We start from the raw sequence: 24,047 nt of genomic DNA on the forward strand, positions 1-24,047 counted from the left end.
CGCATTGTCAAGACCCTGTACTATTGTCTACCTTAAGACTTGTTTGAAGGAAGAATGGGAAAAATTACACCTGAAACACTTCATCACTTGTTGTCTTCATTCCCAAAACGTCGTCTAAGGGTTGTGAAAAGGAATGTCAACATTACAAAGTGGTAAATGTTTACTGTTCCAACTTTTCTTGAAATATGTTGCAACAACCAAAATTGGAAAACGTTTATTTAAAATAATCATTAAAAAACCACGAGGAACACGTTAAATATTTTTTTTTGTATTGTCTGCAATGAAATGCAAATTTTTTGGAAATCTTTTTTTGTATTATTATTTGCAATTTCCATATTGTCCCAACTCTTTCTGATTTGGGGTTGTATTATTACTAATTATATATTTATTTCACTATAGTTGAAGCACTCAAAATTAAAAAAAAAAAAAAAGTTTACCAATGCTGCGATTATTTGAGAAAAAATAAATATAAAAGGTTGCATTTTTTTTAAAGCACAGTATTTCATGTGAATGTAGTTTAAAATATTATTTATTCTAGTGATCAAAGCTTTCCTCATTACTTTAGTCTCTAAAAATCATTCAGGAATTATTGTAATACGCTGGATAAATGCCCAAAAAACACTTTTTATTACAACAGTTTTATTAAAACAGTTACAATTTATTAGAATGTAAGGATGGCTCTCCATAATATCAGAACCTGAGAACTTATGCAATTCCACGAAACATGACTATGATAATTGTCAGGAACTAAAACAATAAACTTTATAATCTGAGAAGAAGATCAGCTAGGAAACCAATAGTTCATGCATCTCGATCATGCATCCTTTGCCCTCGACTTTACCTTCTCCACCAGAGCAGCTCACTTATAATCTACAATAATATTGTGTATCTTGTGGCTCTGTATTCATGTCTGATGTCAATATGATTAATGACGCAAACAGTGAAATTGAGTGGAACTAGTCAAATACTGATGTGTTTTGTGTTTCTGGAATACTTTGCTGGACAGCAGCCATCAGAGTCCAAAATAAACCACTGGATGGACAAACAAGGGTGGATGTCAAACGTCCCACATGCTGCAGTGGTTCTGAAGCAGTGGAAGCCTGTTGTTAGGTTGGACTTTATCAACAGCAGTTTTGTGCATAAAATGATGTTGTCTCAACGCTGGAAAGGGCCGACTGTCAGGCCCGTCCCTGACAAGAGCGATGGTGTTTTCACCAAAAGACCCTTTCACCAAAAGGCTGTATGTCCTTAATGATAGAGACATCATTCTCTTCATTGCTACAAAATACATTTTGAGTGATGAGGAGTTATTCTATGATTATGGCTCAAAGAGGAGATCTTTTGTCAGGAAAGGGTTGGAATTGGACTGGATGTGAAACAACATCTTTCCATTACCCATACTCACTTCTAACAAGTCCAACTCCAAGTTTCCACCTGTGGCCATATTCTCTCCTCTCTCTCTGGACAACCATCACTGCTCTTCTCACCCTGAAGTACTCTTTCTGCACTGAAAAGCACAAACACTGCTCTGCAAATAGAGACTTGGTTGTTATAGGCTGAATGAGTGGGCCTTACAAACCATTCACCTTTACTTGCAGAGAACTGTAAGTTTCATTTATGCAATAGTGAAAGTGTGAGTAGGCTACTCTATATTCTCTGCTTTCTCTGGATTCTCTACAACATGTGGAATTACAGCCTGGTAAGTACGCTCAAACTGCTCGTAACCCTCCCTTCCACCCATCTTTAAGTTGCAACCAAATTATTGTGCACTTTCTGGTTGTCGTCTTCTTTTTGTTTCAGATTATCAAGGCTTTTAAGGTCAGCTGCCATGGACCTCCCTGCCGAGAATTAACCAGGCATGTTAATTCTTCAAAGCTATAGTATATTCATCCTAGGATTAATTTTTAATTTAAGACATTACCTATGTTTCTTTATGTTGTTTGATTAATGTTCAGATTTTGTTCATTTGGTTGCACTTGTATGTACTGGAGTTGTTTATTTTCTTAAGTGTAGTTATTATTTGATATTACTATTATATATACAGTCTATACGGTCAGTCTATACAGTCAGTTCAACTGTGCTGTTATTTCACATTCTTCTTAAAAGTTGCAGAAATGACGCAGAGTCACAAAGTTCTGTTTCAGTGGATTCATATGCTTTTTAAACTAAATAAAAGTGTAAACCCAGACACAGTGTTGGGATATAATTAACAATCATTTAAACTATATATTCCATTTAAAAACATGCAATCATTTAAAAGTAAAAATACACTACATTAATTAAAACTTAAAGCTTTTTCAGATAAGTACAACACTGTTTCCCCTTCACCAGAAAAGTGATGTGATAGTTTAAATAAATAAGAAAAGGAAAATGACAGGAAAAAACAACTCAATGATCAACTTCCAAATTTTTCCCTGTCATTTTCATTTTTCCATGTAATCAGCCGAGGACAAGAAAGAAGGAATCTACAAATATCCACAATTTCCTGGAAAAAACACTAAAATAACAGGCTCTGTATGAAAGCTGCTCTTTGAAAAGAATAAGGCAATTAAGGCTAATTAAAACAAGACAGTACGCAGTCAAATACAATAAGAATTTATTTTAGCAAAAGAGAAAAAAGGTCAATTTATTTTGGACAGAATTCATTGTAAAATGTAAGACATTATTTATAAAGACAGACCAGCCTATAGAATTATTTTTAGAGTGTTTGAACATGAATACCAGCTGTTATTTTTTATCTAACAGCAGCAAAACTACACGCTGAACGCTGTGAGTTTGCGTCAGGATGATGATGATACATGAGCTGACTTTAATTTTTTTTATTTTTTCAAAACAGTTTAGATCAAAACAAACAAAACCGCAACAAAAAAACAAGCAAACTGACAAACAGACATTTTTAAAGGAAAATGGAAACAAAAAAGACATACAAGTGTCAAAGGTCACCAAATACAATCTGGGCTCAATCTGGGCTTAATCGTTGATAAAATGTTGCTGTAGAAAATTTTGTTAAGGGTTACGTGTCAAAGATCAACAGGCTCCAAACATATATAAAATAAAAGCACAACAATGAAACTAAAACGGGACTTTTCTTCTCAACCATTTAGAGTCACGAAACACCAAAACAAATTTTTTGAGCTGTTGACAGTTGTATATGTGTCCCACACTGCTAAAAACACTATTAGGACACATATATTTCACAAAAAAGTGACAATTGGTTGTTTTTGCGTTATTTCGAGCAAATTCGTACTACCGGTTTGAAACTAATTTTTGAAGCTGCGTCACAGCCATGACATAATAGCGTGTATTCCAGCGTGTGGACTGGACATCTGTACCAAGGCGTCCCGTATTATTTCTCTGAGTGCATTGCATTCATTCATGAGTATGGCTTGGTTCAAACCAATCAGCGCTCTATTATGATTATCATTAATATGCATGCTAGCTTTCTTAGACTGTACCTGAAACAGTGTTCAGACGGCAGAGAGACAACACACATCGTGTTGCCAAAAGTTGTGGGAAAAGAATAAGAATTGTTTGGAGATACGGGTCGCCAGTGTTGCTTTCGTAATGTGAAGGTTTTGTTTTCATTTTCTCTCTATGCGAGTACTGTTAGACTCGCGCGTGGATCCGTAGATGCGACGCGCGGCAGAAATGTGTTTGTTTGGAACATTTTTTACTCGAGAGCATTTCTCATCTATGGCGAGATCCGGATTTGCTGCTCGTCTCCTTTAAAAAAGACGCAGCTTCAGCATGTGGTGATTATCCTGTCTACAGATTCATTTGTATGTATAGAAATTATTAACAAAATCTACAGTATCATTCAAGTTTATCATTCAAGATTAAGTGTATGCGATCAGCGCCCTTTCTTTGTTCATTCAGATGGCAAAGTTATAGTTCGTATAGTCAGCTGTACTCTTTCAGTGTTTAAAGACAGACCTTAGTCAAAAAGATTTCTAAGTTACTTAGTTTACAGTACGTTAATATCACTACAATATTGAAAGATCTGTAAATGCTGCTCTCTGTGTGTAAACACTAAACGTGAACACTAAGCAAACTTTTGCCGACCGTCGTGTTGAATTTTCGCCTCATTTTGTGATAGGATAGTCTACACACACACACACACGCTTTCTGACCTCCTGAGTGCATCTGAGTTACAGAGAAAGGCAAAGGCTTTTTTTCTCTTATATGACGTGCGGTATCAAACATCCCACTGTCATTAAACACACGTCTCCCCTGCGTGTGTGTTTGTTTGTACTCGGTCAGAAGCGCATGCCCAAATGGCAACTCCCATTTTTATTCAAACCCTGCCCATTTTTCCTCCCCCGACACTCCAACCCAAACAAAGCTAGACACCCCCACTTTCCTAACTTTTTCCAAACTAGAGGTGTGAAAACATCCTGCTGAAATGGGGGGTTTCATGACCCTTTAACCTAAACCTGTTTGATCAGTATCTATTAGGTCTGGAAGAATGTCCTCTAATCGTTTAGCTAGTACAGATGCATAGAGTCTATAGTCAATATTTAGTACTGAAATAGGTCTATATGAATTACACTCTAGTGGATCTTTTCCTTCTTTTGGGATCACAGATATAATAGCTTTTCTCCAGGATCTGGGGGGTGGGTGGGGTCACCCTCATGTAAGGTATAATTAAAGCATTCAAAAAGCATTCACATCAATAGTTCTTTGAATATTTTATACCATTCTGCAGAGAAGCCATCTATGCCTGGTACTTTAGATGTTTTAAGTTTTGATATAGCGTTGCTTATTTCTTCTATGGTTATTATTAGTTTTGATTGATAGTTTACATTTACATTTAGTCATTTAGCAGACGCGACCATAATACATAATACCATAATACGACCATTATTATATGAGGAAAAGCAAACACAAAATCCCATTTTATTTAATTTCTTATGTTCTGTATCAGAAAGATGTGTCTCTTGCCAGAAGATTATCTGTTGCTTTTCTCTTTTCATTTCAGCCACGTTTGCTTCTTTTAATTGGATTTAGTAACCTATTAATATTCAAAGTAATTACTCTATATTCCTGTTTTTGCATATACTATAATCAGATGTTATTGCGAAGATCACGGTGACCGGAACGAAAAAAAAAAAAAACACAAATATGAATATCCTGAACCACAAAAAAAAAAACATTACGAAAAAGGTCTCCAAACCTTGAAGTCTTAAATAACTTCTGAATGTGACGTGAAAGCCTTCCTTCTCTAAAGAGCCCCTCCTTGCTGTGCCTATTGCACAAAAAATGTTAACAAATATATTCAGCACCCATATCTGGCAATATCATATTCTTGTATTTTTGGTTAGGTTTTCAAGTGAAATATTTCTATTTATAGCAAGGAATTTTAAATGTATAAAATAGAATCCCTTTATGTCTTCCTACCAGTATGTTACTCAATGACTCGAGTCTTGGTGTGCTTTAATCGTTCATCTTGTGTCGTTGGTCAGTTCGGTTAAATACCATTCTTCCTTCAAACGATTTAAATGTCGATTATCTTTGAATCAAGTCAAGAAGTTTTACCAGTCTCTCAGAGTTCTTTGTTAGGATCTGTCAGGTTTTACCCTTCTTTCAAATGGAGCTAGTGTTGTCTCTTTAAAATTCAATTTCAAATTCTTTTCTTTGATGTCACTCCAAACTTTGTCAAGATCTTTGTTTCTCTTTCCCAGAGTTCCCCTTCGGTTGGGGAACTTCAGTGCCATAAAGTGGATGAAATCCACGAATGGGAGGATTCGGATCAGAAGCCGCTTGTCTGGAGAGTATTGAACGGGCCAATGAATGAAATTAATTGGCAGCGTAAGCTTGCGCAGGTGTGCGGCATCTGCAATTATCTCAGCATATAAGCACACCTGAAGCTAGCAAACGCCATCCTTTTCGCTTCAGATCCTTTCTGAGTGAGTCGATGAGGGTTCCTCTTGCTGTTCAGCACTTCAGAGCGAACGAGTGTGTCTCCCGGTCCAGAGTTGGTCTTCGCGCTGGCAGACGGTCGAGCTGGGTTTCTCCCTTGCCTGCAGTTCTTTGGGTCCGGTCCTCCAGAGCGGTGCGTATTGTTGCAAACTTTCCTAAAAGAGCAACACAGTCGTGCAGCACGTCCTTTTCAGGATGGCGCTCCGACTGTGCGTTTCTGGATGCGGGGGTTTCCTGTCTCCGGATGATGGACACGATCACTGCATTGCATGTTTGGGGGTCCAGCATGTTAATGCGGTGCTCGCGGGCGGTTCATGTCGTCATTGCGATGCCATGACCGTTGCACAGCTAAGATCGCGGCTAACTTTCGCAAGAGAGCGAGCCACCCCAGTTGCCTCCTGTTCTAAAAAAGCAGCGGGCGCTCGGGCAGATCTGAGGGTTCCAGCGGGAGATAATCCGCCGCCCACGGGCTCGCGGACCTCTCGCTCCTCACGGCGCTCCATCCAAGCTTCGGGTAGTGGGAGTGATCCGTCTAACCAGATGGTAGCTCTCACACTCGCTGACACCGGAGATCAGATGTCCTCCGCGCCATCGGAGGGTGGGCTTTCACTGTCCGACGAAGATCCGGACCCGCTCGCCCCCTCCGGGCAGGTGATCGCTGTCAAATCGGATCCTGAAGCGGACATGTTAGCCATGCTTTCCCGGGCTGCTTCGGCCGTGGGGTTGGAGATGGTTTATCCCCCAGCTCCGTGGCCGGACCGACTAGATGGGTGCTACGTAGAGGACCAGAAGGCGAAGCCTTCGAAACCTCTCATTCCCTTCTTCCCGGAAGTGCACAGTAGGCTCACGCAGTCTTGGAGGGCACCTTTCTCTGCCCGTGCTGCGTGTACCTCCGCCCTCACCGCCCTTGACGGCGGAGCTGCCAGGGGGTATGAGACGATCCCGTCAGTGGAGCGCGCTATCGCGGTCAATCTTTGTCCGCGCGGCGCCTCTACGTGGCGGGGTTTGCCCTGCCTCCCGTCCAAAGCCTGTAGGTTGTCTGCCTCCCTCTGAGCCAGAGTTTATAAGGCTGCGGGCCAGGCTGCTTCTGCTTTGCACGCGATGGCCACCTACCATCGCTACCAAGCGCAGGCGCTGGCCGAGCTGCACGAGGGCGGGTCCAACCCAAGCTTATTACATGAGCTGCGCACCGCGACCGACTATGCTCTTCGGACTACTAAGTCTGCCGCGTGTGCGCTGGGGAGGACGATGTCCACACTTGTGTTTCAGGAACGCCACCTCTGGCTAAACCTGGCCGATATGCGCGATGTTGACAAAGTTCGCTTTCTTGACTCGCCCATATCCCAGGCTGGCCTGTTCGGCGACACCGTCGGTGAATTCACCCAGGAATTCAAGGCGGTGAAAGAGCAGTCGGATGCGATGGGCAATGTCATCTATCGGCGTGGCCGTAAGCCCGCTCCGCCGGCCGAGCCATCCACCTCCGCTGTTCCTCGCCGAGGGCGCCCGCCAACGAGTGCTGCCCTGCCCCCACCTGCGCCTCCGGCCAAGCGGGCGCGGCCTACACCTCGAAAGCAGGCAGCCCCTCCTGCCCAGGGCGCCGTTAAGTCCAGTAAACGGACCGCGAAGCGTCCCTGAGACAGGCCATCCGGAGAAGAGGAAACTTGCTCTTTCCCCGCTGGAGGGCGGGGCCCCGATAACAACGGTACTTTTCAGTGCCACCAAAACATCAGTAAAAGAGCACTTTTTCCCTTCCCCGGATGTGACTGCACGAGTTCTGCCAGTCCGGGACGCGCTGCCTTCCGGCTCGCAGACTCTACGTGCTTCGCCAGTGGCTCACGAGCGCTGGGGGGACGGTCCCTTCCCTCAGCCCTCCAGCCCCCTCTCCGGAGTCAGGGTGCGAAGCCAGAGCGAATCGCTCTCCTCCAGCTCTTCCGCGGGACCCTCGTGCTTCCCGGATCAGCACACCCACTCCGCGCTGCCCCACCGCTGGTACGTCAGCGATTGTAGCGATTGTAGCGATGACTCCATTAGCGAGGGCTCTGCCTGCCTGGTTAACGCGGGCCAGCCCCTCGCGGTGGCTCATACGCACAATCAGACTCGGTTACGCGATTCAGTTCGCGAAACGGCCCCCCAAGTTTACGGGCGTGTATTTCTCTAGGGTCAACCCCCTGTCAGCCCCTGTCTTGCGAGAGGAGATTGCTGCCCTCCTGGCGAAGGGTGCAATCGAGCCGGTTCCTCCAGCCGAGATGGAGAGCGGGTTTTACAGCCCATACTTCATCGTACCCAAAAAGAGCGGTGGGTCACGGCCAATCCTAGATCTGCGCGTTTTGAACCGCTGTCTGCACAGGCTGCCGTTCAGAATGCTCACGCAGAGGCGCATTCTCCAATGCGTTCGTCCTCAGGATTGGTTTGCAGCTATAGACCTGAAGGACCCGTATTTCCATGTCTCCATTCTTCCACGCCACCGGCAATTTCTGCGGTTTGCGTTCGAGGGTCGAGCGTGGCAGTACAAGGTCCTCCCCTTTGGGCTCTCTCTGTCTCCGCGGGTCTTCACCAAACTCGCGGAGGGTGCCCTAGCACCCCTTCGGCTCGCGGGCATTCGCATACTCAATTATCTTGGCGACTGGCTGATTTTAGCCCACTCGCGGGAGCAATTGATTATGCACAGGGACAAGGTGCTTCGGCATCTCCGCCTACTAGGGCTTCAGGTCAACCGAGAAAAGAGCAAACTCGCCCCCGTGCAGAGGATTTCTTTCTCGGGATGGAGCTGGACTCGATCACCATGGTAGCGCACCTCTCCAAGGAACGCGATCGCCTGTTGCTGAACTGTCTGAGGGAGCTCGACAGCAAACTAGTGGTCCCACTCAAGTTCTTTCAGAGGCTCCTGGGGCATATGGCATCCGCAGCCGCCGTCACGCCGCTCGGGTTGCTCCATATGAGACCACTTCAGCACTGGCTTCACGATCGGGTCCCCAGACGCGCATGGCACGCGGGCACACACCGGGTCTCGGTTACTGCGCTGTGTCGCCGCGCCCTCAGCCCTTGGAACGACCCCTCGTTCCTACAGGCCGGTGTGCCTCTAGGACAGGCGTCCAGCCATGTTGTTGTTTCAACAGATGCTTCCAACACAGGTTGGGGGGCCGTGTGTCGCGGGCATGCGGCTGCGGGCCTGTGGAAGGGTGCCCAGTTGCATTGGCATATCAATCGCCTAGAGCTGTTGGCAGTGTTCCTCGCTCTCCACTGCTTTTTACCGGTGCTGGAGCGGCAACACGTGCTGGTCAGGACGAACAGTATGGCGGCGGCGGCGTATATCAACCGCATGGGGGGTATGCGCTCTCGCCGCATGACTCAGCTCGCCCGCCGTCTGCTTCTCTGGAGTCACCCGCGGCTGAAATCGCTACGCGCCATTCACGTTCCAGGCACGCTCAATCGTGCAGCCGATGCGCTCTCACGACAGCTGTTTCGCCCTGGAGAATGGAGACTCCACCCCGAGTCTGTTCAGCTGATATGGGCGCGATTCGGGAAGGCCCAGATCGATCTGTTTGCTTTCCCCGAGAACGCTCACCGCCAGTTGTTTTATTCCCTGACCGAGGGCTCTCTCGGCACGGATGCACTGGCCCACAGCTGGCCTCGGGGCATGCGCAAGTATGCGTTTTCCTCAGTGAGCCTGCTCGCGCAGTTTCTGTGCAAGGTCAGGGAGGACGAGGAACAGGTTCTGCTAATTGCGCCCCTTTGGCCCAACCGGATCTGGATATCAGAGCTCTCACTCCTCGCGACGGCCCTCCCCTGGCAGATCCCTTTGAGAGAGGACCTACTCTCTCAGGGACAGGGCACCATCTGGCACCCTCGCCCCGATCTTTGGAACCTCCACGTGTGGTCCCTAGACGCGAGGAAGACTTATGTAACCTACCGACTGCGGTAATTAATACCATCACTCAGGCTAGAGCCCCCTCCACGAGGCGCGCCTACGCCCTGAAGTGGAGTCTATTCACTGAATGGTGCGTCTCTCGCAGAGAAGACCCCCGAAATTGCCAGATTAGTGTTGTGCTCTCTTTCCTTCAAGAGAAGTTGGACAGCAGGCTGTCGCCCTCCACTCTCAAGGTTTACGTGGCCGCCATCTCCGCTTATCATAGCGCGGTAGCTGGCGGCACCGTGGGAAAGCATAACCTTGTCATCCAGTTCCTTAGGGGGGCTAGGCGAATTAATCCATCTCGCCCCCCTCTCATGCCCTCTTGGGATCTCGCCCTCGTTCTCACGAGTTTGCGATCCGATCCCTTTGAGCCACTCGAATCAGTATCTCTAAGATTTCTGTCCCTGAAGACAGCTCTGCTGGTTGCGTTGGCCTCCATCAAGAGGGTCGGGGACCTGGAGGCATTTTCGGTCAGTGACTCGTGCCTGGAATTCGGGCCGGATTACTCTCACGTCATCCTGAGACCCCGCCCCGGTTATGTGCCCAAGGTTCCTACCACCCCCTTTAGAGATCAGGTAGTGAACCTGCAAGTGCTGCCCCCGGAGGAGGCAGACCCAGCCCTTTCTTTACTTTGTCCAGTTCGCGCTCTGCGCATTTATGTGGACCGTACTCAGAATTTTAGATCATCTGAGCAGCTCTTTGTCTGTAATGGCGGTCGGCAGCAGGGTAGTGCCGTATCGAAAAAAAGATTATCCCACTGGATTGTGGATGCCATTTCACTCGCTTATTCGAGTCGAGGTCAGCCGTGTCCCCCGGGAGTACGTGCACACTCCACTCGGAGCGTTGCATCCTCTTGGGCGCGTGCACGCGGCGCTTCTCTAACAGACATCTGTAGAGCTGCGGGCTGAGCGACACCCAACACATTTGCAAGGTTTTACAATCTGTGAGTGGAGCCGGTTTTCTCAAGGGTATTAGGTAACCCTTTGGTGATTGAGGAAACAACTCGGTAGGGTGTTGAAACACGCTTGCTGCGCCATTCTCCCTAACACGGAGGTGCGTGCGCCTTTTTATCTGTCAGTAAAGTTCCCCGTCAGGTGAGCCCTGCAGATTCCTCCATGGCCCCCAGCACTGACTCAGCGGAGGAGTCACTTGCTGGCCCACTACGTTGTAGGTCTGCCCGCTGGTCAGCCCGCGTTTTGGGTATAGGTGCCTGCTATGCGTGATCCCCACTAGGCGATCCCATATGCTTATTCCGCCACGGTTAAGTTCCCCCCCTGGGCGGACCCGTGTCTTCCCTCTCTGCTAACCACTCTTTGCTATGCGTACTCCCCCTTTTTAGGGCTAGTCCATATGTAAATTCTGCCATCTATCCCCCCTTGGGTAACGGATGGCCTCCGCAGCGTCCTCCCTATCGGGATTGCACGCTTCCCAACGTACTGTCGTATTTCCTAGAATTATCTAGATGCTCACGACTTCCCAAAAAATATATCTAAATCCGTAAAACGTCTGTTGAAGTAGGATAAATTAGGGCCAGGGACACGTTGGAGGACCGCGCCTCCCATGATGTGGGTGCGTCACGCTTGCTTGACTATCTCCTCATCGGGGGCGTTGGTATGGTGCAGTCATTATGGCGCTTTCCATACTTCTCCCATTCGTGGATTTCATCCACTTTATGGCACTGAAGTTCCCCAACCGAAGGGGAACGTTCGAGGTTACAGAAGTAACCCTTCGTTCCCCGAGGAGGGGAACGGAAGTGCCATACTCCGTCGCCATAATGACTGTCCCTTAGCTGTTTGAAAGTCTCTTCAGCTTAAAAGGATGGCGTTTGCTAGCTTCAGGTGTGCTTATATGCTGAGATAATTGCAGATGCCGCACACCTGCGCAAGCTTACGCTGCCAATTAATTTCATTCATTGGCCCGTTCAATACTCTCCAGACAAGCGGCTTCTGATCCGAATCCTCCCATTCGTGGATTTCATCCACTTTATGGCACTTCCGGAAGGGTTACTTCTGTAACCTCGAACGATTCCTATAATAGTTTCTTCTTTGCTGTTTATTAGTCCTTTTTCTTTCAGATCTCTTGATGCCTCTGTTGACATTGTTGGATTTTAAGATCTATTTCGTCAAGTGACAGTTCGTTTTGATAAACATTTCCACCAAGTCTGGGATATTATTCCCTTTGCTTCCTTCCGGGATTCAAAAAATCTGAATATTATTTCTACGGGAGCGTGCTTCTAGATATAACAGTTTCTCTTATTAGTTTTCTTCATTTCTTAATTTGTATGGTTTGACCAAGAATTTCTTTCATCTAAGCAACGTTCTCCAATTCTCCAACTCGCTTCCTCACTACGTTGACCTTTTCTGCTGTTGCGTTAAGGTCCGTGATCAGGCCATCCGGTTTTTGATTGACTTCTTATTTAAAGTTACTTAGTTCCATTTTCACATCTTTTGCGAGAGAATCTTGGAAGGCGGTTAAATCAAATTTAATATCCATCTGGAATACTTTGATGTCTGTATGTATTGCTGGAATGCTAGCTTACAGGCTATCAGCTATCCCGTCTGTCTCTGATTTTTCATCTGTTGATTTCTAGTTTTTTTTTAGGTTTCAATGGTTGTTTTGTCCAAGCCTTTTTGTTTTTGTCCCCCTCCATGTTATTTAAACATGGTTTAGGTTATCATATATGATGTAAAAATAGGATTAATACCAGTGTGTATGGGAGCGCTCTTTCTATTCTGCAACACCTGTTGATGCCATACCGGAAACCATCCCATGTCTTAAGCTTCCCCAAATTTGTGAAACTCTGTACACACTGATCATGTCTATGGTTTACCTCCAGTGTGAATCCTCTCTTGTGTTTTCAGGGTTTGTGAGTGAGTAAACCTCTTACTGCACTGTGAACACTTGTAGGTTTTTTTACCCAGTGTGAATTCTCTGGTGCCGTTTCAAATCTTCAGCTGTAATAAAAGTCTTCTTACACTTCAAGCACATATACGCTCTCACACCAGTGTGGATCTTCATGTGTTTATTAAGGGATGATGGTCGGCTGAAACTCTTTCCACACTGAGTGCAAGTAAATGGTTTCTCTCCAGTGTGGATCCTCATGTGGTGATTAAGGTGTGATGATTGGTTGAAACTCTTCCCACACTTAGGGCATGTAAATGGTTTCTCTCCAGTGTGGATCCTCATGTGTTTATTAAGGGATGATGATTGGCTGAAACTCATCTCACACTTAGGGCATGTGAATGGTTTCTCTCCGGTGTGGATCATCATGTGTTCATTAAGGGACGATGATTTCCTGAAACTCTTCCCACACTTAGGGCATGTGAATGGTTTCTCTCCAGTGTGGATCATCATGTGTTGATTAAGGGATGATGATTGGATGAAACTCTTCCCACACTGAGTGCATTTGAATGGTTTCTCTCCAGTGTGGATCATGATGTGTTGATTAAGGTGTGATGATTGGCTGAAACTCTTCCCACACTGAGTGCATTTGAATGGTTTCTCTCCAGTGTGGATCATCATGTGTAGATTAAGATTTGATGATTGGCGAAAACTTTTCCCACACTGAGTGCATGTGAATGGTTTTTCTCCAGTGTGGATCCTCATGTGTCTGTAAAGCGATGATAAGTTGCTGAAACTCTTTCTACACTGAGAGCATGTGAATGGTTTCTCTCCAGTGTGGATCATCATGTGTCGAATAAGGTGTGATAATCGGCTGAAACTCTTCCCACACTGAGTGCATGTGAATGGTTTCTCTCCAGTGTGGATCATCATGTGTCGATTAAGGTGTGATAATCGGCTGAAACTCTTCCCACACTGAGTGCATGTGAATGGTTTCTCTCCAGTGTGGATTCTCATGTGTTTATAAAGGGATGATGATTGGTGAAAACTCTTCCCACACTGAGTGCACGTTATTGGTTTCTCTCCAGTGTGGATCCTCATGTGTAGATTAAAGTTTGATGATTGGCTGAAACTCTTCCCACACTGAGTGCATGTGAATGGTTTCTCTCCAGTGTGGATCCTCATATGTTTATAAAGGGATGATGATTGGCGAAAACTCTTCCCACACTGAGTGCACGTTATTGGTTTCTCTCCAGTGTGGATCCTCTTGTGTTTATTAAGTGATGATGCTTGGCGGAAACTCTTCCCACACTGAGTGCACGTAAATGGTTTCTCTCCAGTGTGGATCCTCATGTGTAGATTAAAGTTTGATGATTGGCTGAAACTCTTCCCACACTGAGTGCAAGTAAATGGTTTCTCTCCAGTGTGGGTCCTCATGTGTTTAGAAAGGGATGATGATTGGCGAAAACTCTTCCCACACAGAGTGCACGTTATTGGTTTCTCTCCAGTGTGGATCCTTATGTGTTGATCAAGGTTTGATGAGCGGTTGAAACTCTTCCCACACTGAGTGCAAGTGAATGGTTTCTCTCCAGTGTGGATCCTCATGTGTTGTTTAAGGTATGATGAGCAGTTAAAACTTATTCCACACTGAGTGCATGTGAATGGTTTCTCTCCAGTGTGGATCCTCATGTGTTTATTAAGTGATGATGCTTGGCGGAAACTCTTCCCACACTGAGTGCATGTGAATGGTTTCTCTCCAGTGTGGATTATCATGTGAATCTTAAGTTTGCTTTTGCTTGCCAAAATCTTTCCACACTGAGTGCAGGTGAAACAATTCTTGTCTCTCCTTTTCAAAATACCATCAGTCTGTAAATTAGTTTTTTCCTCAATTTTGACATGTTCCTCCTCTTTCCTCTCATTCTCTTCAATTAGGTCTGAAATAAATAAATAAAAGTTTAGTTTTCATCAAGTCTAAAAATCTCTCATCAAAAGCTGAAAAGTAAAAAGACACTGGAAACATTGGCTACACACACTTATTTTGATGCATGTTAAATGTAAAATAAAATCGGATCATATTTTGTTCAGTCATTAACATGTACACATTTAAGCAGATTAAATTCATCTTTATTTATCTACAGCTTTTACAATGTAAATTGTGTCATAGTCGCCTAACATAGAAGTCATTGTAAATTGAAACGCTGTCAGTCTAGTTTTCAGAGTTTCTTACATAATTGATCATAAAAGTAATTTTGGTCACATTGATAAGACACAGATTTGAAAGGTGTAAATGGTGTGACGACCCTGGTATTCCAGTTTGGATGTGGCAGATCCTGTTAAGGTGCCATGGTAGCTCCCCAATTGGTTCAAAGCATATAAATGCGAGAGTGAGCTAGCTTCTGTAGGATAGTGTGGCTACTGGCCGTCCTTGCATCAAGATCATCTCTTTATTTTGGCAACCTTATGGTTTTGTTTGGCATTATTTATATGTGTAGTTAAAGTTAGTTATTTTCTTCATCTTCCCCTAGACATTTGTTTGTTTCTTGATTTGTTGTTTTATTAGTTGTGTATATTAAATAAGTTGCATATATAATTTTTTTGTTGTCTAAGCTCTTTTATGTTGCAACTCGAACGAGGGGGTCCAGTTAGATACATCCAGTTAGATCATTTTGTTCTCTTGATCTGGAATACCTTATGCTTCGGTGCCAACCACACTGGCCACCAAGAGAGGTCACAGCTGTTATAATTACAGATGTTTGCATCCACCCTCAACCCAACACAGAGCAGGGGCTTAGGGAACTGAATGGGAGCATAAGCGAGCAGGAAACCACACACCCAGAGGCAGCATTTATTGTTACAGGGGACTTTAACAATGCCAATCTCAGGAAAATCACTCCAAAATACTATCACCATATCACCACAAACATGCATGGTGACCGAATTTTGGACCACTGCTATTCTCCGTTCCGGGAAGCCAACAAATCCCTCCCCCGCCCACCGCTAAGCAAATCAGATGACTCTTTTGTTCTGCTCTTGCCTGCTTACAGACAGAAACTGAAACGGGAACCACCCACCCTCAAGACGTTTCAAAGCTGGACGGACCAATCGAGTTCCATACTTCAAGAATGTTTTGATCATATGGACTGGGAGATGTTCCGGGCAGCTTCTGATGGCGACATTAAAGTTTACTCAAGACACCGTTACATGCTTCATCAGAAAGTGTATAGAAGACATGGTCCCAACAAAAACTGTTCGTATCTACCCCAACCCAAAACCATGGATTGATGGCAAAGTTCGAACAGCCCTATCAGTGTGAACCTCCGCTTATAAATCCAGAAATGCTGAGGAACAAAAACAAGCAAACTACAACCTCAGGTAAACTATCAAAGCAGCAAAACATCAATACAGAGGTACAAGGTAGAGGGGAGGAGTATGTGGCAGGGACTTAATTACATCATAAACTTTAAAAGTAACAAACCCGCCACTGTAAACATTTCTGCATCTCTCCTGGACGAGCTCAACTTGTTCTACACCTGCTTTAAAGCCCAGGACAGCACCTACACACTGTGCGCTCCCGCGGCCGATACCAAAACCGCCAGCACACTCTGTTTCTGTAGCAGACGTAACGAGATCTTTCCGGAACATCCGGAAAGCTACGGCCCAGATGGCATCCCTGGACGTGTACTTAAAGCATGCGCACACCAGCTAGCGGGGGTTTTCACGGACATCGTTAACCTCTCGCTCTCTCGGTCTGTGGTTCCCACATGCTTTAAGACAGCTACTATTGTGCCCATAACCGACTTAATCTAAAATTACATGCTTAAATGACTGGCGTCCAGTTGCTCTGACACCCATCTTCAGCAAGTGCTTTGAGAAGCTGTTTAAAAAGCACATCTGCTCTGTACTGCCTGCTCACACTGACCCTCTGCAATTTGCTTACAGGAATAATCGCTCCACTGATGTTGCAATTGCTTTCACCTTGCACACTGCTCTGTCTCACCTGGAAAACAAAAACACATATGTGAGAATGCTGTTTGTGGACTACAGCTCAGTATTCAACACTATAGTGCCTGCCAAACTAGTGGTGAAGCTCCAAGCTCTGGGTTTACACAGCTCTATGTGCATCTAGATCCTGGACTTCCTGTCAAGCAGACGCCAGGTGGTCAGAATGAACAACATGACCTGATCCACACTGATGATCCACAGAGTTGTGTTCAGTCCACTCCTGTACTCCCTGTACACATGCGACTGTACAGCCAAACACAGCTCCAACGTCATCGTTAAATTTGCTGATGACAGTGGTGGGCCTAATCACAGATAATGATGAGATGGCCTACAGAGAGGAGGTTTACACTCTGACGCAGTGGTGTGAGGAAAACCACCTCTCACTCAACATCAGCAAAACCAAGGAGCTGGGAGAAGAGAGAACACACCCCCATCACCATCAACGGGACACCAGTGGAGAGAGTCAGCGCTTTCAAGTTTCTTGGAGTACACATTGCTGAGGATTTGACATGGACTGCTCACACAGACGCAGTGCTAAGGAAGGCACAACAACGCCTCTTCTTCCTCAGGCGTCTCAGGAGGTTTGGAATAAGCCCTCACATCCTCCGCTCGTTCTACACCTGCACTGTGGGGAGCATCCTGCGTGGCTGTATCACCACCTGGTATGTAAATAGCACCAGCAGCAATCGCAAAGGCCTACATAGGATTGTGTGAACTGCTGGACGCGTAGTAGGAGGTGAGCTTCCCTCCCATCACGACATCACTAGGCGGTGCATGAGGAAAGCCAAGTGAATTATAAGCGACTCCAGCCACCCAAGCCATAGACTTTTCTCTCTGCTACCCTTAGGCAAATGGTTCTGCAGCATCCGGTCGCGCACCAGCCGACTAAAGGAAAGCTTCTTCCCTCAGACTATCAGGCTGATGAACACTTAATACCCCTCACTGCACACCATGTATATGTGGCATGCACTGCACTTTAACCAATACATACCTAAAACAATACTGCCTACAACTATGGGTACACACATTCATTATACATATCGCTGTCAACAATTATAATGCTGCCAAATTATTTTGTACTATCTGAATTTTGCACAGTCGTTATATTTGCACTGTCTGTATTTTGTACTGTCTAGAGCCAGCACCTAAGCTTTTCACTCATCATAGCACACGTGCTGCTGATGATGGGACAATAAAAGTGATTTGATATTCATGGCCATTTTTTCTTCATTGGCCTTTATTATAGCAACATTTATATATATATATATATATATATATATATATATATATATATAAAAATATATATTATAGCCATGACAGCATATAATCATGCAAGATACTTCTAAAAGATACACTAAACCTCGAGAAGACTCCTCTTCTGGACCAGGCACACCACACTCTATGCAGCAAACCAGTGGATGACAAGGAACCGCCATGCGCCTTCGTGATTAAATGCCACTACTTTTCCGAAAAAGAGGATATTTTGAAGAAAGCCACTGTAATAAAGACAACAGTACACTGGGCTGTGAATGACAATACAAATGTTAATGTCGCTCTCCGGTTAACTTTTAAATAACCACTATAGCGCATGTTGGTTGTTGTTATTTCTAGTTCCCAAGTATATTTTGTCAGTAATGAGGTCGTTTTGTCGTAAAACATCAAGCGCTGTTCAAATGGTTTTGTTTTATACGTGAGGTCCCACATGGTCAGCTAGCTAAGAGTGTGAGTAGGTGGAAGTGTGTGTAAGTTTACACCAAGGTTTCAATCTAGTGTTGTTTCGTGTTTATAAAAGTGTATGTGCGATCACACCTTTTTTTTCCTTTTTTTTTCTTTCCTCTCTCTCCCTCACACATCCCCCTACATACAAAACCCACAGATACATTTCGGGTGCTTCTGATAAATGTTTTCAACAGCCCATAAAATGGGTGGAGTAAAGACAAACTTTACCAGTTGGAATGTGCGGAGGCTAAATCACCCAGTGAAACGAAACAATTAAAATCAGTTCAAATCTGATATTGTATATTTGCAGGAGACACATCTGTTGAAAAATGACTATTCTAAACTTAATAGAGGAGGCTATACACAAATATATTATTCAAACTTAAATAGCAAAAGTAGGGTTGTTGCTGTACTCATACATAAGAATGTACAGTTTGTCATTGAGTCAAATGTGCTGGATAAAAATGGCAGATACATAATAATCTAAACTTTTAACATGTCTGTGGTCCTGGCCTATGTGTATGCTCCTAATTGGGACAATGTACAAATTTTCAGTGATTTATTTTCAATTTTGCCTAGTCTTGACACACACAATTTAATTTTAGGAGGCGAACCTCCTGAATTTTATTCACCTGTGCATCAAACCTATTCCAGGATTGACCATTTTCTCCTGGACAAGCAGTTACTTCCCTTACGCCCCATTCACAAGGGGCATCAGCGTCAACGCTTCCCGTTCACTTTAAATGGGTGACGTCAGGCGTTGCCGAACTGCATTGTGGATTCGTCGACGCTGCTTCAGAGGCATTGTTCGCTGCAAAAGTTGGGACTTGATCAACTTTTCAAGCGGCGATGGAAGCATCAGCTGACAGATCGCTGTATGCAAATACACCAGCTCAGACTGTGGCCTATTGCTGACTAAATTCATTGGCTAACGCTGCTATGACGATCACGTCAGCTCCAACTTCAGACACGCCCTCTGTCAAGCGTTGACGCTGAAGCCCCGTGTGAATGGGGCATTAATGTCAGCAGTAGAGTATGGTAGTATTGTTATTTCGGACCATTGTCCAGTCTCTCTAAAGCTGTGTTTTCAGGCAATGGAATCCTCCAACATACATGGCGGTTTAACTCAAGACTCTTGGCAGACGACGATTTTGTAAAAGTTATTGATGCTTAAATTTATTTCTTCCTTGAGCTAAACGAATCCCCAGAGATAAGTTTGAGCATCCTATGGTATACTCTGAAAGCATTTATAAAAGGACAGATTATTTAATATCAAGCTAGCGCAAAAAAAAGAATGTCAAAATGGCTTACACAGATTATGAATTAAATAATACAATTGATCAGCTACACTCAACATCACCTTCCGAAGAGCTCCATTAGAAAAGACTCCTTCTGCAAGCGCAATATGACTCCCTGACAAGTGAAAATGCAGAGGATCTCCACATAAGATCACGCTAGATTCATTATGAACATGGTGAACGAGCTGCCAGGTTATTGTGTTACCAACTGAAACAATCCTCAGCAGCTGGTTTTATAGCAGCAGTTAGTAAGGAAGACGGCAGTATTATTACTGATTAACAGGGAATTAATGATCAATTTAAACACTTTTATAAAACCCTTTGCAGCTCTGAGGTAAACCAAATTGGACGTATTGAGAGCTTTTTCAATTATTTAGAATTGCCATACCTTTGTGATTCAGATCAGTTGGCATTAGAAGGAAATATAACACCTTCTGAAATTGAAAATGCAATTAAAAAAATAAAAACCGGAAAAGCACCAGGCCCTGATGGCTTCCGGCCGAGTTTTATAAGAAGTTTACTGCCAAGCTAACACCACTGTTGTGCAAGGTATTTAATGAAGCTCTTCTTTTGGAGACAATTTTTTTAGGTACTTTCAAGTCCATAGGTTCGTTAAAAAACACTTCTCTCCTTCACTGAACCAACCATAAGCATGTTGGATAGATGAATTGGTAAATATGGACTCATATCAAAGGGGTATGATGTCCATGTTATATGAAGTGGTCTAAAGAACTGCCTCCCCTTGCCTAAATTGTATAAAACAAAAATGGGAAGACAGACTGGGACTAGAAATATCAGATACAGCCTGGCAATATGCCATAGAACTGGTACACTCATCCCCTGTATGTATTAGACATGGTCTTCTTCAGTTTAAGGTGCTTCTTAGGCTTCACCTATCTAGGAGAAAGCTGGCAAAAATGTATACAGGGTCAGATTCATCTTGCCCCAGATGTGGTTTGGAGCCAGCAGATCTGATGTTCTGGTGATGCCCTAGATTACATAAATTTTGGGCCAATATTTTTAGATCATTTTCATCTATATGTAATAGAGATCATTGCCTTTTCTTCTTTATTGGCCAGACGCCTGATTCTCCTAAGATGGAAAAAACAAACTCACCATCCCACAAACATTGGATATTAGAATTGTTATCGAAACTCGATAAACTAAACTCGAGCACCTTAAGTACATCATCCGAGACTCTACAAAAAAGTTTTAGAGGTTTGGCAGCCTTTCCTCTCCTACATTGAACGCTCAGAGGTTATTATATCCTTGGTGAGAGTTTGTCCCTAGTTTCCTAATTTATTTTATCTATTTTTATTAATTAATTTATGTTTATTTTTATCTTTCACCCTTTTTCTTTATGGGGTGTATGTCTGTAGCTATGTACCATGTTAATTTGTTGTTCAAGATGTGTGTTGTGGAAAATTTGAAGACATTGGAAAAATCAATTAAAATAGTTGAATAATAAGAATGTAAGCAGTACTAAAACAGTTTTTAGAAGAGTAATAATCCCATTAATCTAGTTACGGTACATGTCTCTGTCGAAGGTCTGTGAATTTAAGCTAGTTATTAATTAAAGAAGAACAAGCCTTTCTCGTACGTGACTTTGTTCTTTGTGTGACTGAAATGTAGGTAATGGGTAAGCAGGATGAGAAAAAATTAGATATTCTTCTATTATATATTCCTTCTATGCTAATCAAGGACTTCTGAGACATTGCAAGCATGCGATAGGTCCTCCTGGCTTGGCAGAGTTGATCACAGCTCCAGTACACATCTCTGCCATTTGCTTGCAGTAACCATGTGCTTTTCACCATGCAAAATTCATCTGCTTGTGATCCTCCTTCAAATAGCTTTATCATGTTTGGTGTCATTTGACAGTTTATGACTTAAGCATTGTAGTGCTAAAATCAACAGAGACATTGATTGCTTGTATTTCAATATACAATATATTTACTATTGTTGAGTCATGGCCTGAGGAGAGTATGATAATGTTCTCACCCACTTTATCTCCTCAACTGTGCTCTCTCATGTTCAGCTGGTTTTGTGGGTTGAGTTTCACTCATCTTTAACAATGCTTTTCTCAGGGTATAATACGTAAAGGTAAGTGTTGATCTGGGAGAATGGCTTTTACTCTGCATCTCCTGCACACGGCTGCGTAGCCTCATATGCTCAGCAGTGCATATGTTACAGCTAATTTCTTTATACAGTATGCTAGTTTGTTTCATTCTACTGTCTGTATATTCAAACATGTAAATTAATAAACAACTTTACCTGCTTTAAGCTTTGAGATTCTTTCTCTTTATCAATGATAATAACAACTTTGATGGGGTCAGATTAATTACAATGGAGTCAGATAAATAATGGATTTAAACACGCCATCCTTCAACTGCTTTCTGTTTCCGACTATTGGTTCAGAATAGCAGCGTAAACTCTAAACCTTACAGCTATGTTTCCATCCAAAAATCCCAATTAAATTTATTTGCAAAACTGGAATATCGCATAAAAAATATGCAAATAAATCAGTGTTGTCGGGCGATGAGGAGGCACAGTAGGTGGTGCTGTCGCCTCACAGCAAGAAGGTTGCTGGTTCGAGCCTCAGCTGGGTCAGTTGGCATTTCTGTGTGGAGTTTGCATGTTCTCCCCGAGCTGGCATGGGTTTTCTCTGGGTGCTCCGGTTTCCCCCGCAAGATCAAAGACAAGCAGCATTACACTGTTTTAAGGATCTAAAAATGTATTCTTTAAAAAGCAAAAAGATTCCAATAGCGGCGCCTGCTGGTATGTGAAGAATATGGTCAATACTGATGAACTTAACAACATCATATAGTTTAGAAAACTGTACAATGTTTTATACTAATTAATTATTTTAGTGTCTATTTCATTCAGCATATTTAAAATTAGAGTCATCCACGTTTTCTGACATACTTTAAATCAGGGTTTCTACAGGTGTCACCAAGTTAAATTTAAGACTTTTTAAGACATTTTTAAGACCATTATAAATGAAATTTTAGACTAAGGAATTTTTCAAATGGCCCAGAAGAAAAGGTTGTTATTTGTCCTATCAAAAAAATATTTTTTATATAAAATAATTAATAACACAATAATAGATCAATGATACCAATATTAAAATATTTTAGATAAATAAATAATTAATAATAAATAATAAATATTGTGTAAAAACAAGAGAGCTCGACTTGGATCCACACACTTTTTTCCCAAAATAAACTTTCTTTAAAATAAAAAAAACAAATTAACAAATGTTTTAAAAGTTTTAAAAACTATATTAAACTAAACCTATGCACAACAATCTGTCCAGGTCGATATCCTCAGCAGTCCTTATCATTATGATAAACAGAGTTAAAATGTCTTGTTGGTGATTATATGAGTTTTGACCAGATTGGGTAACAAAACATGAACACAGGAAAATGAAGACTTGTTTAAAAAAGATTTAAGACCTACAACACAACATTACAGTAAATTTAAGACTTTTTAAGGCCAAATTTTAGATTTTTTAAAACATTTGAGAATTTAAGACATTTTAAGACTCAGCGGAAACCCTGTTTAAACACAATAGCCCTGATAATTAGTTATTGTAATAAAGGTTTAATTCTAACTCTGATACTATCTATGAGAACTAGTAACAACTACTAGAAACAAGTTTAAACCTATAAAGAAGTCGATGAAAAAAAGGGAATTGTGATCAACCTGACATATGCAAATAGAAAGTACCAAGCCAACACTATCACTGTAATAGCAGATATCTTTTATGAGAACACTGTAGGTCAAATGTCGTCAGCTCGGTTAAACTTTATTTAAATGTATTGTTTTTATAGCGCCAGTGCTCAAGGGCGCTTTACACACAGTAGGAGAACAAGAAAAGCAATAACCTTAAGAAGGTAGAGAAAACGGGACTAATAATACATAGAATAATGACTAAAGACATGAGAACAAGTAACAAAAGAAACTCATTCTTGTCTTTCAATGAGTGCTTATGTGGATTTAGGAGAACTAAGCAGCACACTCAGGGCTGCAAGATGGATTTAATTTAGTATTCTTATTATTAAAATATATCTGAATAAAAACTAACTTGTTTGTTCCTGCGGATCTTCCTGTTTCACTGTGAATGTTTCTTCAATCTTCACATCTTCACTCTCCTCTTTAATAAACGCCATCTTTATAACATTGTGTAGATCAGTCGCTTCAGCAGGAGTTTTTCTCTGTGTTTGGACACTTTATTCTGTTTAAAATTAACAAAACAATGAACAGAAACAAAATAACTTTTCTTAAACACTTGCTTCAACAGTTTCTTTATATGAGAGTGATTGACAAAAATAAATCAGGTAAGTCTGAGCAAGAAACAA

General features: G+C 43.0%; 2 protein-coding genes and 1 long non-coding RNA gene across 4 annotated transcripts in view; all 3 read right to left on the reverse strand.

Moving 5' to 3' along the window:
* Positions 1-24,047, reverse strand: part of LOC101886199 (uncharacterized) — an 883,799-nt gene that overhangs the window by 593,557 nt on the left and 266,195 nt on the right. The gene's annotated exons all lie outside the window — the stretch shown is intronic.
* The window catches only part of LOC148680967 (uncharacterized), a 663,035-nt gene that overhangs the window by 322,440 nt on the left and 316,548 nt on the right, over positions 1-24,047 (reverse strand). The gene's annotated exons all lie outside the window — the stretch shown is intronic.
* Positions 2,580-23,925, reverse strand: LOC148680989 (uncharacterized). 2 transcript variants are annotated; one of them, XM_088650300.1, is made up of 3 exons: positions 18,033-23,925; positions 16,608-16,667; positions 2,580-14,604 (listed from the first exon to the last, which is right to left on the reverse strand). In XM_088650300.1, the coding sequence occupies exon 3, from the start codon at positions 14,441-14,443 to the stop codon at positions 12,743-12,745; it is 1,701 nt and encodes a 566-aa protein (XP_088506426.1). In that variant the 5' UTR covers positions 14,444-14,604; positions 16,608-16,667; positions 18,033-23,925; the 3' UTR covers positions 2,580-12,742. The 2 variants fall into 2 exon arrangements, with proteins under 2 accessions (XP_088506426.1, XP_088506425.1); XM_088650299.1 differs by lacking the exon at positions 16,608-16,667 and having other exon boundaries at positions 23,774-23,925.

Source organism: Danio rerio, chromosome 4 (genome assembly GCF_052040795.2).
Source record: "Danio rerio strain M-AB ecotype USA chromosome 4, GRCz13ab, whole genome shotgun sequence".
In the NCBI taxonomy this organism is placed as follows: Eukaryota; Metazoa; Chordata; class Actinopteri; order Cypriniformes; family Danionidae; genus Danio; species Danio rerio.